At 37.7% G+C, this 18,387-nt stretch overlaps 5 protein-coding genes across 6 annotated transcripts; 1 reads left to right on the top strand and 4 right to left on the bottom strand.

The window, feature by feature from the left end:
- Positions 1-186: 186 nt before the first annotated feature.
- On the bottom strand, positions 187-2,933 carry LOC110815407 (wall-associated receptor kinase-like 20). The gene has a single exon (XM_088214813.1). It carries the CDS (start codon positions 1,239-1,241, stop codon positions 612-614), a length of 630 nt encoding a protein of 209 aa, XP_088070939.1. The 5' UTR covers positions 1,242-2,933; the 3' UTR covers positions 187-611.
- Positions 2,934-3,077: 144 nt separating this feature from the next.
- On the bottom strand, positions 3,078-5,625 carry MTSSB (mitochondrially targeted single-stranded DNA binding protein). The gene is made up of 6 exons (XM_022043175.2): positions 5,356-5,625; positions 4,768-4,946; positions 4,049-4,257; positions 3,826-3,926; positions 3,410-3,469; positions 3,078-3,228 (listed from the first exon to the last, which is right to left on the bottom strand). The coding sequence occupies exons 1-6, from the start codon at positions 5,558-5,560 to the stop codon at positions 3,212-3,214; spliced, it is 771 nt and encodes a 256-aa protein (XP_021898867.1). The 5' UTR covers positions 5,561-5,625; the 3' UTR covers positions 3,078-3,211.
- A 313-nt stretch (positions 5,626-5,938) lies between these two features.
- EIF3A (eukaryotic translation initiation factor 3A) lies at positions 5,939-13,164 on the bottom strand. The gene is made up of 14 exons (XM_022043087.2): positions 13,006-13,164; positions 12,265-12,332; positions 10,719-11,200; positions 10,264-10,479; positions 9,792-10,160; positions 9,670-9,699; positions 8,939-9,166; positions 8,673-8,834; positions 8,355-8,576; positions 7,975-8,184; positions 7,683-7,889; positions 7,381-7,461; positions 6,984-7,185; positions 5,939-6,842 (listed from the first exon to the last, which is right to left on the bottom strand). Exons 2-14 carry the CDS (start codon positions 12,308-12,310, stop codon positions 6,259-6,261), a joined length of 3,039 nt encoding a protein of 1,012 aa, XP_021898779.1. The 5' UTR covers positions 12,311-12,332; positions 13,006-13,164; the 3' UTR covers positions 5,939-6,258.
- Positions 13,165-13,659: 495 nt separating this feature from the next.
- Positions 13,660-14,575, top strand: LOC110815369 (uncharacterized). Its single transcript, XM_022043149.2, has one exon. It carries the CDS (start codon positions 13,746-13,748, stop codon positions 14,358-14,360), a length of 615 nt encoding a protein of 204 aa, XP_021898841.1. The 5' UTR covers positions 13,660-13,745; the 3' UTR covers positions 14,361-14,575.
- A 9-nt stretch (positions 14,576-14,584) lies between these two features.
- On the bottom strand, positions 14,585-18,300 carry LOC110815368 (PRP38 family protein). 2 transcript variants are annotated; one of them, XM_022043147.2, is made up of 6 exons: positions 17,696-18,300; positions 17,473-17,594; positions 17,288-17,378; positions 17,015-17,135; positions 16,822-16,892; positions 14,585-15,594 (listed from the first exon to the last, which is right to left on the bottom strand). In XM_022043147.2, the coding sequence occupies exons 1-6, from the start codon at positions 17,983-17,985 to the stop codon at positions 15,066-15,068; spliced, it is 1,224 nt and encodes a 407-aa protein (XP_021898839.1). In that variant the 5' UTR covers positions 17,986-18,300; the 3' UTR covers positions 14,585-15,065. The 2 variants fall into 2 exon arrangements, with proteins under 2 accessions (XP_021898839.1, XP_021898840.1); XM_022043148.2 differs by having other exon boundaries at positions 14,843-15,594; positions 16,822-16,889; positions 17,696-18,288.
- Positions 18,301-18,387: the final 87 nt, after the last annotated feature.

Genomic DNA, 18,387 nt, shown 5'->3' on the forward strand with positions numbered 1-18,387 from the left:
GGAGAAATTCTACAATTTCTTTTTAAGAATCAGTTTATATATTTATTGATCAGGTGATACATATATATATATATATATTTATACATTATGTATCTATTTAGTTATTGCAAGATAAGGTGCAAAATTATTAAATTAACAACAGAAACCAAGCAGCCAAAAAAAACCCATTTAAGTTTGAAGCCCACACAGTCCATTAAACGATCCAAGTTTGGATCTAACGATGATACCTTCTTATATTTGTGTAAGCTTCTTTGAAACGAGATTACCAGTTTCTTGCTCTTGAATAATGAAATCTACATCTTGGATGATAGATATAGTAACCACATCATAGAAGCACTTTGAATATTTGGATTTTATTAAGTGATGATAAGACAAGAGCATAGCAACTATAGACATAGCAAGCAAACAGTAAAGTTGAAACATAAAGCATTAAGTGAAAAAGACGCAGAAAGTGAAGTGAGAGGGTCTGTTTGATGCTCATAGTTCTCCATTCTTGATTGCAACTCGTGTTTCGGTTATTTACTGAAATGCATAAATCAATCAAGTTATGAAGGATCATCCGGTTTCCCCCCCTGGAAAGGTAATAAGAAGAGTATTTTTGAAAGTCATGATCATTGCCTCCGAGAAGAAAAGGGAGGCGACCACTGCAATTCAATGCCATAGTTCCATGACTCAATAGGATCGCCGGGCTTTGCATCTACGATGCAAGTATAGGAGGTGCAACCTCCAAGCCTGATTCTGATTCTATGAGCCGTCATGGATGCATCTTTCTTGTAATGACAGCAAAGGGTGTCTGTGCATCCACTTCCCATCTCCGATCTCTCGAAGTCTCTGCAAATGCTGTTTGTGGAACAATTCAGTGGCGACAAGAGGATGCTAGTAGAGCAGTTAAACAACATGACAGTGTTACGAGAAGATATGTTGAAGGGTAAGTTTTCATCAAGCTTAAACCCTCCTGAAGAGAGATCAGCAGAGTAGCAAGAGTTTTTCTGCAAAAGAGGTGGACTTATGACAAGAGAAAAAGCATCAGGGTCAATGGTGAGGATGTCATAGAAAAATCCATCAGCAGACAAGAACTGAAGAATGTTGTTGTTGCAATAAACTTTGTAACTAGGGTTTCCACAGTTTTCATCTGTGCTCAGTGGGTATGGAACTAGAGTTTTCCCACATTTAGGGCAAGCATCTAGGGCTGATACATTGCATATTATAATGAACACAGAAACTATCAGAATGGCTTTCATTTTTAAGGAGACAATGTGAAACTGTAAGTAAGTAGTGTGTATTTATACACAATATCCAACCAAAGTGGAGTCTCCTCTGGTGGATTATCATCCAACCAATGGCCAGACACATAGGATTTCCTCCTATACTGTGTTGTAATAGATGTACTATAAATGTTTTTGTTCCACCTCCATCCATGGCTTACTTAAGTTATAAAAAATTTTAAAATCAATTTTTAATAGCAAAAAACAGCCACTGAAAACTCAAGGCAGACTGTTATGGGGTTATTTGATGAAATGATATCAGCCATTACAACTGATCCCACTGTCCTAGTTTAGAAATATTAAGGAGTATAAGTGACAACTGTCCTCTTGAGAGATTCTCAGTGCCTAATCTTTTTCCTAAAGTGGACATTCATTTCCTAAAATATAATATAATACAACTCCTGGAATCAATTATTCTATCAAGCCTGTTCTTTTTCTATTTTATTTCTCACCATTAGTATCTATATTTGGACTTACCTCTTTGGTCAACCAAAAATGACAGAACTAACATACTACATACATCTGTCAACCTGGTAAACAGTAGTAAATGTTATTTAAAAATCATCTTGGTGTTTTTCTATTTATCTCTTTAATTTCCAAATACAATCACTTCCTGGTCCTGTATGTCTAAGATACCATCATCCAGTGTATTCCTTGATTCTAAGGTTCTAATTTAGGAAATGAAATCCTAGCATAAAAATAATTTACTGGGGGAGAGGTGAAGGAATCATTAACATAAAAAAATTCATATTCTAATTTTGTATATCAATATTATTATAAGAACTAACTAAAAAAGGGAACCTGAGAGTTATAGAAGTTCACAAAAGTACCAATCTGATACAAGCCATATCAAATAAATCTCAGTTGCTAATAAGGATATCTTATTATAAAATTATGATGATCTGAGGACAGAGAAGTGGAATATACTATCAGCCAACCAAACCCTGCTCAAACCACTCAGGCCAACTAATATCAAATCTCCTGAAGCAGCCACCAATACCATTAAAAGACAAAGTCAAAATAAGACAAGACTGTTTTATAAGCTTCTGCTTAAGCACCAGTTCAAATAATCACTATCACAATTTTAAATTAACTTAAAAAACTTCAGTACAGTAAGAGTTATGCTATAGGACCAGCTACAACTATGAAAGGAAAAAAAACTGTGCAACTTCAGTCTGAAAATATGGGATATATGTAATATGAAATCCATTGCAAGGTAAATCAAAATACTAATTAATATCAAAAGAATATTATGCAAAACCAGCAAAAAGCATCCAAATGCTTCATATCTGAAATTTGAGAATATTAGTTCAATAAGACCGGACCTATAATTTTCCTACACAGTCCTTACAATTTCTCTCCATTGAGTTAAAAGTCTTTAGAAAAAAGACTATCTTCTTCAAGCAGAGACAGAAAGAAAACCCTTATTGATTAGTAATTCATATATAATATACCTACTTTTCGTAGGATAGCCACTGGTTTTCCAATATATTGGTGCTAGTATGTAATTTTACTAACCTCTATTGCAACGAAGAATCATCTAAAAGCTTATGACAGTCCATGTATGTTAAAATGATCAACTTTGGTTCATGTAATTGAAAAACACCCCACTTTTTTTCTTAAGTCCCACAATATTCTATAATGAATTTATCACCAGCATAGGCACACCCAGCAATCGCATTTCTGCAAATCAATTTAGCGAATGAAGCTTCAGAGTTAAACAGTTACCTAAGAATTTAAACATGTAAAAGAAGAGAAAACAAAAATTAAAAAAGACAGAGAATGATACTCAGGGGACAAATAACAGAAAGGTGAGCAGGAAAAAAATAGATTGCATTGAGAATGGAGCTTTTTGTTTCGTCCTGGTTACAGTAATACAAAGCTAACACTTGGATGTCTACTTTTGCTCTCCAGAAACTTGATTTCTTTAGATCATTAACTTCAAGCTAAAGCAATCCTTCTCCTGCCAGTGAAAAAAGGGCACATCGATAATTAGATTTACAGTTACAAATAAAAAAACTGGAAGGTATAGATATTTTCTAGTAGAAATATATCATTTCTCAGACACAGTTTCCACAAACATGGAACTAGAGACTGCAACGCATGCCATCATTTTCAAATTTTGCTAATAGAAGAAGACTTACTTAGAGAATCAAAAGAAATGCTGCTGATGCTTTCTCCAGATTTTATTAGGCGAATCTTGCCTGCAGCAGGTAATTCACAGAGCAGTTACTTTAGCAGCAGATGTGCAGGTATTCTAATAAATATCTCATATATAATCAAGAAGCACCCTTTCCTTGCTCTCCTGAATCAGAATTAAGTTTAATTGGATATATAACACTCATTTCATAGTTGTGTAGTATTTCAAAAGTTACTAGGAATATCATAAAAACATGGGATACTTCCAGACAGACTAAGCTATTAGTCGCAGATAAAGTAGTTCTTAAAACACATTTTGACCCTCAAGTTGCTTTAGTTCACTTCAGAAGTTTCATAAAGAAATTATAAGAAATAAGAATATTAATGGGAGGAAAGCCAGTTATAAAATAAGGATGGGCACCTTGATGACGGACACATATTTCTGGCACGCTTTTCACATCACCATTGATCGTGTCATTGTATACTCTTGTTTCAATGTCACCTTCAACATAAACAGAAGAACTACAAAAAGGATCAATGGATTAGAGGCAAGCAATATGCAGATAACCTTCTTTTGGTTGGTGGAAGGAGGGATGGAAGATAAACTATTTGAGCACAGTTATATAAAAGATGAAGGTCAATACTTTTTGCTAAGCTGTCGAACAGCATATGCACCGAGTGCTTCATTATGCACGGCAATTCGATGCCACTGAGCAGGTTTTGGCAAGTTATTTGCTCCTACAATTCTCTGATCAAACATGCCTCCGGTTCCGACTGTAAAGATCGTGACTGTTCGTCCATTCCTCAATATCTTCTGAACAGGGGATTGCCCAACTCTTCCACAAATAATTGCCTGTGCAAATCCGTATCAAGGAGTGGGTAAGTTCTTCAGTCAAAATAAAAAACACTAAATTATATAAATCAAGAAACCAAAATTCTAGAACATGAACAAAAAAATGCAAGTTTCTTTTGAAAAAGACTAGAAAAGTGCAATCTTCATATGAAAGGCCTTACAAGACATTTTTTTGACATATGCTTATCTAAATCACACTCGATAATGTATTAGCAAGAACAGCAATTTTTAGTTTCTAGAGACTCATGAAAAGAGCTGACACAAAATCATCACTTCTTTTTCTCTAAACCAAGATTCTCATAAACAAAACAAGACTTATAGCATAAAGGAATTCCTATGCTTTAAAAGTTGGGAATTCTCAAACCGAACAGGATAATACCAAGATTACAAAATCCATGGTACAAAATCTTTAGTAATCCAGGGCCTGCAGTTCTTAACACTTGCTGCATGTAACACTAACTAGCTTAAATGCACCATGACTATGTTGAAGCCATAACTAACATCAAATACCTTATGCACGCCACGAAAAGCCCAACCCCTTTTTGGATCAACGCCGTGCGCTTGTGTCTCGGGCTTGCCAAGAAGATCATCAAAATCTTCTTCGACTTCAGTTTTGTTCTCATCCCTATCGCCAACATCAAATGTCTCGGTCGAGAACCACGAGTTTGAGCTTCTCTGCACACTCGTAGCTGGCGCAAAATTCCTTTAAATTAAGTCCCAAAGGCCCATTCTGATTTCATCTAAAACCATGCAACATCTTTTTTAACTCAATTTCATTATTTCTATTAACTGTTCGAGAAAATCCTTCTCAGGAAAAAATTAAACCAGTTTCAACCAGCACTACGTAAGCCATGAAAACAATCATTTCTAAACTAAAATCAAGTCGTCAATTTGATCGCATGTAAAATGAAAGCAACACAGGACAATCGATATTTCACTACCAAGCATAGTAAACCTATTAACAAAAGATAAAAGAAAGTCGCGGTTTATAAATAAGTAAAGAAATATGATGCTGTGACTGTACCCACACACCACGTATTCACGTATCCATACAAATATCAGTAACTAACAAAGACATTTATATAGCGAGAGAGGTACCTAGATGAGAGGAAGAAGATATCGGAGTAGATACTCTAAGCAAATTTACCAATCTCGGAGCAAGTGAACTCATTTTCGGCGCCTGGACTGGACCTAATAAAACTGTAAAGCGAACGTGTATGGCGGAAACCAGATGGCGAGAGAGAGAGAGAGAGAGAGAGGGAGGAAGAAGAAGGGTTTTGAGAGACTGAATGGGCGAACCCATTGATTAGATCAGACATGGGCTCCATCACAGATACACTGGTCTTCTCAAATTGGGCTGCACACGATCTGTGATGTTCGTTCCAACAATCTACATATTTATTTTTCGTTATCTGATTTTTAGAATTTCATAATAACTTTTCGTACAATGCTCATTATGTTATTTTTATACCTTTGAAGCCAGAAATTTATTAAGAAAGTTATAATTTATTTTATATAAATCCTAAAAATTTATATAACCATCTCCTGAAGAAAAAGGGATATGACTTTTCTTATCTCACATTTTTTGTGAGAACCTCTAAAATTCTGAATTTGAAAAATTAAATTCTAAATTTGACGTGTGTGTGTGTGTGTATATATATATATATAAAGAAGTCCACGCTTGTAGCAACCGAATAAATAACTCGTGCAAGTCTGAAGTACTAACAGATTACAGTAAGAGTTCCTCAGGCTTGCCATCTCAATACACTGCAATGGTAAAAATAAATTTAAAAACAAAAGAACCAAACCCAACCAGGTTCCAGTCAATAACAAGAACAATTATTCCTTAAAAGTTATGGGACAAATACGAGGTTTTACTCAAAAAAAAAAAAAAAAAAAAAAACCCACTAAGGTAGTTCAGTTCGTCCAAGATATTTCATGTCAAAATTAACCCCCTTCCAACAAGCATCATCTCACCAACACTTGTAGCCTGGTCATCACTCAGCGTTGTGGGACCCTAGATGCAGTGGACCTACCAAAGGAGGAACCCCGCCATTTGTCACTAGCAGGACGGTCATCTGATCGACCGCTACCCCACCGATCACCTTCCGCAGGTGGGGCCCTGCTTCTGCTGCCGCTCCAACGATCAGTTTCAGGGGGAGGTCCTCTGCCGCTCCAACGATCAGTTTCAGGGGGAGGTCCTCTGCCGCCCCATCGGTCTTCAGTAGAAGACGGGGGCTTGTTGGTGCTGCTGCCACTCCACCGATCAGAGTCTTGAGGTGGTGGTGCCTGGCCAGAGGATTCACTTTTATCCCCCCGGCGAAACCTAGGCACATACCTTCCAGGGGCTGGTACAGCAGCTGATGCTGGGGCTGCAGCTGCCGCAGCTGGAGTTGGAGTGACAGCCTCTGCTGGACGAGTGGGAACTTCAGAAGCCCTGGACGGCACCTCAGCTGGCCTGAGCAAGGTTTCCCTTCTCAGCCTCTCTTTCTCTTCCAATTCCCACTCTCTCTGCTTCTGCTTTTCAGCAATCTCATCCAACTTGGCTTTGCGCTCAGCTTCTTCCTTCCGACGTCTCTCAGCCTCTGAATGATTCAAAAAATGTCAATTCATCACGGTTAGCAATTTTTTATAGTACAGAAATGATCACTTCGAAGAATCCTCAAAAGAAGTTAAGCTGCCTAATAATAAAACCTATCTTTTGCTTGAAAATGAAAAGCAAATACCTTCGCGTTTGCGGGCTTCCTCCTCTTCATGCAGCTTTCTCAGTCTCTCCTCTTCAGATCTCACATAGAATATTTTCTTCCTCTTAAGCTCCCTCTCCTGTTTCCTAGCCTGAATGATTTGGTTTATTCTTTCCTCCCTCTCTGCTCTTCGTCGGTCAAACTCGGATTTCCGACGGCTCATTACTCTTTCTTGGAATACAAACTGTTGGAAAAAAAAGGATCAGCATAACATATGATAGACAAACCTCACAAGAGTTCTGCTGTCAACATAACTTCAATACCAACTAGCAAACACTACAGGCCAAAAAATGAAGTTTCAAGACCTAGTTATCTAGTAACAAAACAATTCATGTTGGCAGAAACTGTCTTATAATGCACGAACCAATCTGGTACTAACCTTGTTATCCACCATGCGTGCCAGTCTGTTCTTCTCCCTCAAGTCTCCATCATGGCACTGTCTGCTCAGCTCAACCTCTTGCTGCAGAATATAAATAAAAGAATAATTCACACTTTACATCAGTAAATCAACAGAAGAAACAATGTAAAACAATAGGAACACCACAACTGTATAAATAGAAACTAGGAGCAACGAGAGAGCAATCCAAACATGCCATGGACGACAAAAATGTTCTGGAAACATAAAAATAGTACCAAATGCTACTAAGTCTATCACGGAGGAACAAGGAGTCCAAGTTCTACCTGTTGCTCACGTTCATGAAGGACCTGCTCTTCCACCAGCCTTCGCTGATAAGAAGCTTCAATCAAGGGAGCTGCTTCCTCTCTTTTTGCCCTTTCCAAATAATCCAACGTTTTAGCAAGCTTTTGTAGCTTCTTCTCCATTTCTTGTCTTTCCTTCAGTTGCTCACTCAAGGCCCTCTCCATCAGACTCTTCTTTGTTACCTTTTCCTAGACAAAAATAGAATTGCCAAAATGTCAATCACCCTGCAACGTGGAGAGAACTGAAACCATGTGATACAAAGTTCTAACTTACTCCATCCAAAATTGGTTTCTTCTTTCCTCCCTTTTTAAGGCGCTTCTCAGTTTCCTCAAGTAGTGCCTGTGCTTCTTCAAGCTCTCGTGCTTCTATTTCCTGGAGAATCCTTTGATTCCTACGTTGCTCGTATTCGGCAGCTAGCCTCTTCTGCTCTGCCTCTTCAGTTATCTTCTGGAGCTTAAGCCTCCTTGATTCCTCCTCACGTTCCTTGAGAAACACATTTCCAGGAAAATACTCTTTTAATTAGAAACTTATTAATTGCCATGCTACCAACACAGATAACTCTTTTAATTAGAAACTTATTAATTGCCATGCTACCAACACAGATAACAATTATGTCACATACTGTTGGAAAAACAAATATTGATTAGGAATACCATTTCCAATAATTGACGCTCTTGTTCTTCCTTCCTTTTCTCAATGATTGATTTGCGAGCAAGAAGCCTCTTGTGTTCCCTATCCACAATATCCCCTAGATTTGGCAACAATTCACCTAGTTTTGATGCCTTCTTAACAGGAGGATATATCATAGCCCTTGCTTTATTTAAAGATTCAGCCAGAACAGCCATGTGATCCCGCAGCCCATCAGATTCAAGACCCTGAATGATTCAGTAGGATGAGTATCACTAAAGACAATCAGTACTTTAATAATTAACGTGAGAAACAAGGATCTCCAAGCAAGAATGCCGGCTTACCAAACTAGCAAACAGTACAACACCGTTCATATGATCAATCTTCATAGCTATAAAATTATGTTTCACTGCCTCAACTGATATCTTTTCCACATGAGAAAAATCAAAAAAGGGAACCATCTGAGATAAACTCTCAATTTTCATCGTCTGATATACATGAGACACCTGAAAAAGCATAAAAAGAGAATGCAAACAGAAATATAAATAAGATGCAACAATGGCCAAATAAAGGAACAAGAGCAACCAGAAAAAAACAGAAAGGAAATAACCTGCTGAAGCAGTCTCAGAGTAGCAAGCTTTTCCAAAGCAGGGACGTACTGGGAAAGTTGCACTTCTGGTACAGATGAAGCTGAAGAAAGCTTGCCCCCAAGTTTTGAGATTTTGCTCAACAATGGCTGTATTTTCGATGCAAGATCCAGAGGAAGAAACTCATTCTCCAGAAGATTGTAAAGATCTTTAACTTCCTGAGTCACACAGCTCATTACACCTTTGGAGACCTGATAGGAAAGAAACTCACATCAGATAACTTCAATAGTTATGTAAACAGTGGGCCACAAAAATCTGAATGGCTTTTAAAATTTTCAACAATTCAGAAACTAAAACCAAAGCATAGAAATTTGAACTCTACAACAATTGTTAAATGAAGGAGAAAAAAATTATACAAACATGCCCTGGGCCTGTACAGTATATAATGATCCAGATGCAAGAAATATAACATAAACGAGAAGTTCATAACAGAACTTACTAATGGTGAATAAATCAGGGGCAGGGACAAAGGTAATATCTTTTTAGCTTAAAAACTCATTATAACTTTACATAAAATCAGAACTGCACAATGAATAAACCCATTACTTGCAGATTCAACGTAAACTTTATTATTTCAAACACTGGCTTTTGGAGGTTATAACTTTGCAGAATACACGAGAGACATGCTATAGAAGAAACAAAATAGCCGAAATTCCCAATCTAAGTATATATAGTTAATAAACTTCGAACTTACCAGTTCTCCTAGAAGGGATGCTCTTGAAAGCTGGGAAAGAGTGCAAAATAGTCAGCAAACTCTAAATGATAAAGCATTATAAAATGACATGAAAGAAAAGCAGGTAAAGTACGATTTACTACCACTTCTCTATTCTCCAGTTTAGGATCAAGACTGAATCCTATAAGATTAGCCATCCTCAAATTATGCTCTTTCCCATTTTCAATTTCAAGATGAGATGCTCCACGGGGATGATCAAATGGGACAACAGATAAAGCAGCCAATACAACTGATGATGCAATTAACTGCAAGTCTTTCTGGCTTAAGTTCTTATTGAAGCTCTTCTGAAGTGTGAAAAGCTTGAACCATGCATACGAATGGTAAAGATGGCTAGATGAAATCCAGAAAATCTCAGTAAGCTTGGCATAATAGACCACCATCAAGGATGGCTTTGGGGTTTTCTTAACCATGCACATTAAGCCATGAATGTCTTCAATGGAACGGAAAGCTTCCTGTGCATGCAGCAAGACAAATAACAATTAACCACAAATTGCTAAATAAATACACCAAATATAAAATAAATTAAGCAATTTAAAAGAAGTAAATATCAGATACCTGCCAGAGCTCAAGCTCAGTAGCAACTTTCAGCTGCTCAAATCTTGTATCAAGATAAAGTTGCAAACTCTCTGGGGCTGTTAAATCAGGGCGATCTCTCTGATCTCTGTACTTGTTAAGATTTGCTAGATGGTTTCTGATTATCTCACAGAGCCTCCGGAACTCTGTTGTCCGTTTGTACTGCTTACAAAACTGGAAGGCCCGGTGTGCTGTCATCTACACATGATATCTAAAGCTTAGCACAATTTCATCTTTCATGGAGTAATGAGAGTTAGATTCCTATAATGAAAAGCACAAGATTAGCAGTCCAAGTACATTTTGCACAATCAGCAATGTTTCAGTATGACATAAAAGACATAAAATATGCACGCTCGCCCTACAAACAAAATATTCAAGTTTTCCATTTTTTTAATTGCAAGAAACTAATAATAAGTATTGTTTCAAGTAGGAACTACCGCATACAATGCCTCCAACTTAGAGTTGTTACGTAATATTTCAAGCACTGTTCTATATGTCTCCCACAAAAACTTGAACCAAGGTGTGACAAGTTCACGATCAGATCTCTCTTTTCCCTTTTCTCCACTGACATAACTTAGCATAAGATCTTCTGGCCTTTTATCTGCTTCAAGATCATCAACATCAAGGGCTTCTTCCAGGGCTTGTGCCTGACTACGAGCTTGCTCTGCTTTCTCAGTTGAAAGATGCATAAAATGCTTGATCACCTCCTCCAATGAACTAACATTCACTTGTTGACAAACAATACGATACTGAATCAGGCCATCCTTTGCAAACCTACCCCTCCTCATGTCAACACAAAGCTCAACATATTTAAACATTATCCTTTCAAGCGTCTTTTGCCAAGCTCGATATCTCTTGGAAGTAATCAGATCATGAAGTGCTTGAAGTGCATCTTGTTTTTGGCCAACATTGATCAACTCTGCATCCATGAGATACATAAAAGGTCATTTTAAATATGCACAGGAAGCTCATGGCATTAGACATCAACATTTGTTACCAGAAAAATCTATGATGGGAATCTGCAAGCTATGACAAGTTATAAAGTTTCAAAAACATCAGAAAAGCAATAAAGCAATATAAAACACATGAAGAACAATTAAGTTCAGACAGCACCACATGCAATAGCCAATGTTTCGCATTTCTGATGTCAAAAACTTAGTAAGAAACACAAATTAACACATCTATAGAACTATTCTGTAGGGGGAGAGAGGTGAGGAAAATGGGGAAAAATAGTACTCCCAAAACTTAAAAATTGAATAACTTACAAAATGATTCTGAAAAAAAAAAAAAACAAAATGATAGTAGCTGTACTAATCCTCAATTTCATTGAACACATTCAAGCAAAGTCCAAATAATTGGAAGTCGCTTGTTGTTAGACCTGTTCTTTTCTTTCCTTTTCCTCCTCTTACTTTAGCATTTGATTTCATATACTATTTTTTCTAGTGACTGAGTTTCTATTCTTTTATATCAAGTACATCAAAAATGATACCCGAGACAAAGTTGATTCCATTCTGTACTTTTGAACTTGTTTATTTCAATTTTCATCATTCGCATGTTTCTGTGCTTCATTAAAAATTTTTCTGCCATCTAACTTTCTCTTTATCGTGTTAAAGACAATTTTCCTATATCGATCTAGCACAAGCAGGATTATTTGGTATTTCCACATAGAACTATGTATCACTTGATTGCATTGGTTTACCTAAATTTTGTAGGAGCCAGCAACACCTTTTTTGAGATTAGAAATACATCATTTCATCATGCAACAGTTTTATGGGTAAAATTAGCAATGCCACCAGACATCGGAAAAATTCAGTCCAGACAATTCAAGGCCATACAAAATGTATGTATGGCACCATTCCCAATTAAGATCAAATGTAATAGTGAAGTTGTAAAAGCCTGTCCAAAGGCTACTTAGAGCATTCCCAAGAAGCTCTCCTGTCCAAAAGGATTAATGCAAAGCAAGAGATATCAAATTCGACAAACCTTCTGCTCGCTTTAGAGCATTCTCTGGCTTGGCAAAAGTTGCCATATTTCAGTTGGAAGTTATCAGCCTGGTTCAAATAAAGAAAATGCAATCAGAAACTAATGATCATGAAAAGAAAACCAAAACCGAATCAGAACAATCTAGAAGGCCATATGAACCATGTCAATTCACATCAGAATTCAAAAAATGCTCATAAGCTTCAAAATTACCCAACAAGAAAAGTAAAATGAAACGCATCGTACTCCATTACAAAAAAAGAGGAATCTTAATTTTCCCAGAATAATAACAATCTCACCGTAATCCGTACTATTTCAAGATATAATTTTTTTTCTCTTTTCCCATAAAATCCATCCCCGGGCAGTTAAAAAAAAAAAATTATCCTCAAAATAGAAAACCAAAAAATTCAATGGAAAAAATGTTAACCCCAGGCAGATCTTCTAGCAGGCATTACCGAACAGCTTCAAAAACTCAAATTTAGCTCCTCCGAACCGAGTACTATACGATTCACTCGATTTTGTTTTATTTCCATTACAAGCCCCAATTGTGGATCAGAAATGAAAGCGCAGATCGATTCGTGAGAAATCGCGGGAATTGAAGCAGAAAAGCATATTAACGGACAACAATAATCGCAGAAGAAAATTTACGAAGATTCAGAAAAACTCTTCCTTGCGTTACGTATACGGGGAACATCTACATGTGAGCTAAGCCGTATATCAGAGAGACGGATATGGAGAGTTTACCTGAGGAGTTAGCAATGGCCGCTCTTCTCTCAGACTCAGTTGTGTTGTGGAAGATAACAAGAACCTAGGGTTTTAGTCCCCCCCCTGTGATGATCCGGCATGATTCTATAAATACTTTCGGGTTCAATTTAGTGGAAATTTGAACCGACCCGTAATTCCTTGGCCCAATTGTCTACCGCTTTCCTTCTCCGTAGTTCGAAGCCCAACTATTTCTTATATAAATAAATAAAAATATTAAATAATTCAAAAAATAAAAATACATTTTGTTTTTATAAATAAATAATTATATTAAATTGTTATAAAATTTAAATCTCGCTTAATTAATTAATTAATTAATTAATTTAATAAATAAATGTTTGATCTGTAAATTATTTTTATTTTAATGTCGACATATAAATAGGAGTAGTGCCGCCCATGCAATATATTTTTACTAAGTAATTGACTTGCATGAGATATGCCTATAATCATGTATTATCTAAATTTGGATGAAATTAGGAAGAGTAATCTGATATCTGACGGTGATTAACAAAATTTAATTTCTCTTTCTAATTTAATTACGTTGATCTAATTATCCACTAATTAAACTTTTAAGCAGAATAATTAATTATAATTATGATTGGAAAGCATCAAAATCCCACACAAGCAGGGAACTCATCAACTCAACCCACGTCTCCCCCCTCCCCCCTCTTATCTTTCTCCTCCACTTCTTTCTAACCATTCTTTCTTCTCTTCAAGCTTGCATGCATTCTACTTTTAACTGCAAGATTTTTTACCGCTCAAGGGACAATCAATCAGAGAAGCAAATGGAGAGGAAGATGATACAAGAAGCACCGACTGAATCCAAGTTCCCACCAAGATCTCCACGTTCGTACTTCTCGAGCATCACTACATCACAGCAAAATATCAGATTCAAGGTTCCCAAATTGTTGATCAAGACAGACCAGAGGAGTCATAGCCAAGGAGGGGACGAAGAAGAAGATGATAATGGCGGCAGCATGAGAGAGAAATTGGATAAGGCTAAAAAGCTGCTTCTTCCAAAAAGGGTGGGTACGATCTTGTCTGGTTTCTTCGGTAAAAAGAGATCAGCAAAGGTGTATCGTTCTGGTGATGGCGAAAACTTGCCGAGTGTCATCTCCAGAAATCTAAGCAGCTGGAGAAAGTTGAAGGTGGGAAACTTGGGCGATAAGAAGTTGAGTAGGTGGTTCAGAGGAGAATCGGAAGAGGAAGAAGATGAAGGTGGTGAGGAACTGTGCAAGAAGAGGATTCTAATGGGGGAGAAATGCAGGCCACTTAACTTTTCTGGTATCCTCAAGTATGATCAGAATGGGATTTTGTTGCCAGAGCTCCTTCCGTGATGACGTTTGAGAGACATGTAGCTGCTGATTTGGGATCTCATTGGTTTTGTTCTCCCATGTTTAACCGTCTGCAGGAACACTTGCTTTAGGTCCTGTAGAAAATCATTCCATTCGCTTTTACACTTGAAACGTGTCCTCTTCCTCAGTTCAACATTATCTACAGTGTAGTTTCATGGCTAACTCTGCAACTGGATGAAATGAAAAAATTTCTTACACATTGGGTATGACAAATGCAATTGATTGCTATGATTAATAACATATAATTGAGTATATAAAATTTACAGGCAATTCCAATTCTCTTCCAGTAACAAAGTAATGAAAAATAAGGTACAGGCATTGCACGATAACCTTTCATATGTCCATCTCTTAGTGCAACGGCAGATATTTCTCCCTCTCCCAAGAAAATTCTGCAGCCCTTCGGAAAACTAATGGGAATGCACATTGTCAAGAAAATATTTTCGAACAACATAAAGTGAAAGATGTGCCAGCAAATCAAATTCTGTCTGATATGTGAAAAGCATAGATTTAACAGGAAAACCAAGCAAAACCAGCATAAGAAACATGCCCCGAGCCAGTTGCATAGGTTACTGCTCATATTTGATACAGGTGACACTAGCCATGTAGTGATGAAGATCCACATGCCTTTCCAAATCCATCCAAATTAAGGTAAAACTTTTCAAAAAAACAGACCCACTATCCACATGCCTATAATTTCAAAGGTTTCAAGCCCAGGGATGCACGAAGCCTATTAGCTTCTGCAATCTCTGGATCTGGGTGGTCCGTTCCATCATCCTTCTTTTCCTTCTTTTCTTTCTTCTTCTTTGGCTCTTCATGAGTGTTACCATCATCTGGTCCATCCCCACGTCTTCTAGGGCTGGCGCTATCACGGGCATGTCTCTTGCGTTCTCTACTCCTGCTTCGGCTCCTTGAATGGCTCCTACGCCTGCCACGATCTCTGTCTCTCTCACGCCGCTCCCTTTCCCTACCCTCTCTATCTCTATCTCTCTCCCTATCACGACCATAATCCTTATCCTCTCTCAAGCGATAACGATCCCTATCCCTGTCCCTGTCCCTGTCCCTGTCCCTGTCCCTGTCCCTGTCCCTGTCCCTGTCTCTGTCTCTGTCTCTGGCCCTCTCTCTTTCTCTTCCACGTCCCCGTTCCCTATCGTAATCTCTATCCCTATCATAGTCTCTGTCTCTATCATAATCACGATCTCTTTCATAGTCACGGTCCCTGAAATATCAAGAAAAGAATAAAGCTTTATACAAAACAAACTGAAGAATCCTATGAACCCATTTGGGCCTAAGACACAGCAGCATCTAGGATTTGTAGAGATAAGTGAACAATTCATCATAGCTAGCACCACATAAGATGATATCAGAATCACATTCCAAATGGAATTGCAGTGCGCTACTAGTTCCTTTGAACAGTAAACAAAGTAGCAGCAGCCTTGACATTCCAATTTACTGGAAAATGTTTTCAGGCAACCAATAGCATCCATCTTTCCATCCATTCTAGCAACATTTTAGCAATGTTTGGCTTTGAGTGTATGCATGCATGTAGATGTGGTAAAATTGCACGTTACTTAACAGAGAGAAGTGATCCTTCCAAATAAATAAACAAATATAGATGAAAAGCCAAATACGATATGGAAAAGACCAAAATGACTTGGTCCTTGCACTCATATTCAGTTAGCAAAGAGAATAAGTTCTTTGCAATTGTGATAAAACTACAATCATAGTGTACAATATTTCTACAGAGCACACCGAAGTAGAGACAATTCAGATGCCATGACAACAGGTACCTACTGAAAATAATAGTTTTTCTGTAATTAAGACAGAATACAATTATGTTGTCTGATCCATCATACTTCTCGCTGCACACTGTCAGTGCAGAGAAACCTGGCAGGATCATATCATTTCACTATAGGAAGCTGACTACACCATCTATGGCTTAATATGCCACAGGGGAAACATGAAAGTCAAAAATATTTGTGCATATGCAAATGGATATGCTTGCAAGAGGAGAACAGCTTCCGCTAGAGTATCATCCAACAAGACTTGGATATGTACCAATATATAGTATCTATGTTGCTGGAGAAGTAATAACATTTTCTTGCTTTTTTTTTTCATTTTCTTTCCAAATAACAGACGTAATCCAGCACATATCTAACATGAGAAAAGTGCACTTCACCTGGTTTAAAACCTCTCCTCCTTTCAAGAAGGAAGAATATGAACAGACAAGAATACTTCTCCAGATAACACATTCTCTACTGTAATTACTTATTAGAATTTTCCCATTGAAGCACAAGGAGACTGAAAGGGAGTAAGGAAAAAGATACCGTGTTTCGAAAGACAGGAGTGTTTATTACAGGAAACTGGTTATCGAATACTAGTAAAATCATCAGGGAACAATGAAATAATTCATCGATAACAAACTCTAATGATATACGGTTGATACCTGTGTCTGTGACTGTCACGTCTTCTATCCCGCTCTCTTTCTCTTGCAGGACTCCGACGGTAATAATCCTGCTATAGACATAGGGTCGTGTAACCATATGGGAACTAAACAAGATAGATTTCAAACAAAACAAGAGAAAGAAATAATGAAAAAAGTACTATTTTAGCCAGAAAGAAATGGAGGTGACATAAACCTTTTCATTATCTAATCCATCTTCAAGTCCATCATTCTCTTCCTTCTCTTCCTCCTCCTCAAAATCATCTTCCAAAACACTTTTCCTGGGTTCTAGGGTACCGAGAGATTCGAGAGTCCACCTGTTGGTTCAAAGACCGAGCAAACATCTCAGATAAGAACAATAATCAGCCATCAACTCAACTATCAGTACTAATAAAGGAAGAAGGAGAAGGATTAAGTCCTGAACGAAGGATTTCTTTTTTCCTCAAAAAGAAAATAAAGGAGCGAGCACCTTTTTTTAATACGAGGAAGAGCAATATTACAAGAATAATCTTTGGTAAGAAGCTCATCAATGACCTCATCAACATGCACCAATGTAAAGTCTGATACAAAGACAATCGAAGGAAGTAAACTTATCAATGAAAGCAAGGAAATTGAACAACACGAAAAGGAAAATAAGAGAGAGAAAATAATTACATCCATCATCTTGTTTCTTCCTCAACTTTCTATAGTCATTGTACAGAGGCTCCAAGTAGCGGTACACATCAATGTCGGTCCCCGTAAGCCGAAGATAGAAAGCACCAAGAATACGCACATACCTTAATAAACGTGATTAACAGAAACCAATCAGCTTGAATGACTTAAATTGGGTAGAAAACTTATACTTAATGGAGGAGGAGGAGGATGGAATAATGGATACTTGTAGTCGTCATTTTTGATAAATTCGACGACAATTTCCTTGTCGGGCTGGATTTGGAGCATCTTGAGGATGAGACACATGAAGGGGGTGGGCTTACTGTTGCCGCCATAGGTGCCACCGAGGTGGTCAAGCTCCATAGCCTTATCAACAAGGGTTTCCGCGGTAAGGCCGAAGCAGTGCTCCTTCCAGTAGGTGTTCTGATATATCTTCGACCGCACTATCTTCTCCACCAGATTCTGCGGGTTCGTCCCCCTAATGCTCTTCGCCAGCGGATCCGTCCTGTTCGCCATATTCTTTCTGTTTCGTCGTCGTCTTCTTCTAATATAATGAAGTGCCTAGTTCATCATATCTGAGAAGGAAAAAACCCTAACCCTCCCGTGGCGAGGGAAAGAGAGGAGAACAGAGAGACGAACGACCAGACCGGACTAGACGCAGACCTACGCTTGCGTTGCCGAGGCTAGAAGAAAAAGGGTGCAGTTTGTACAAGTAGTAGGTTTGGGCTTGGGCTTGGGCAAACCTGAACCCAGTAAACGGCAAGGAGAAGGGGGGGGTTATCCAGCAAGCTTAAATTTAAGCTCCATGTCTAAATTCACACCAAGTTCTTAGTAAAATAAATTCAAAATTGACATGATTGAACAAGTTTTTACACTCTATAAATAAAATTTTCCTTCTAAGTATCTGACTGAAGATTA

This window comes from Carica papaya, chromosome 3 (assembly GCF_054855325.1).
Source record: "Carica papaya isolate Zhongbai chromosome 3, ASM5485532v1, whole genome shotgun sequence".
Lineage (NCBI taxonomy): Eukaryota > Viridiplantae > Streptophyta > Magnoliopsida > Brassicales > Caricaceae > Carica > Carica papaya.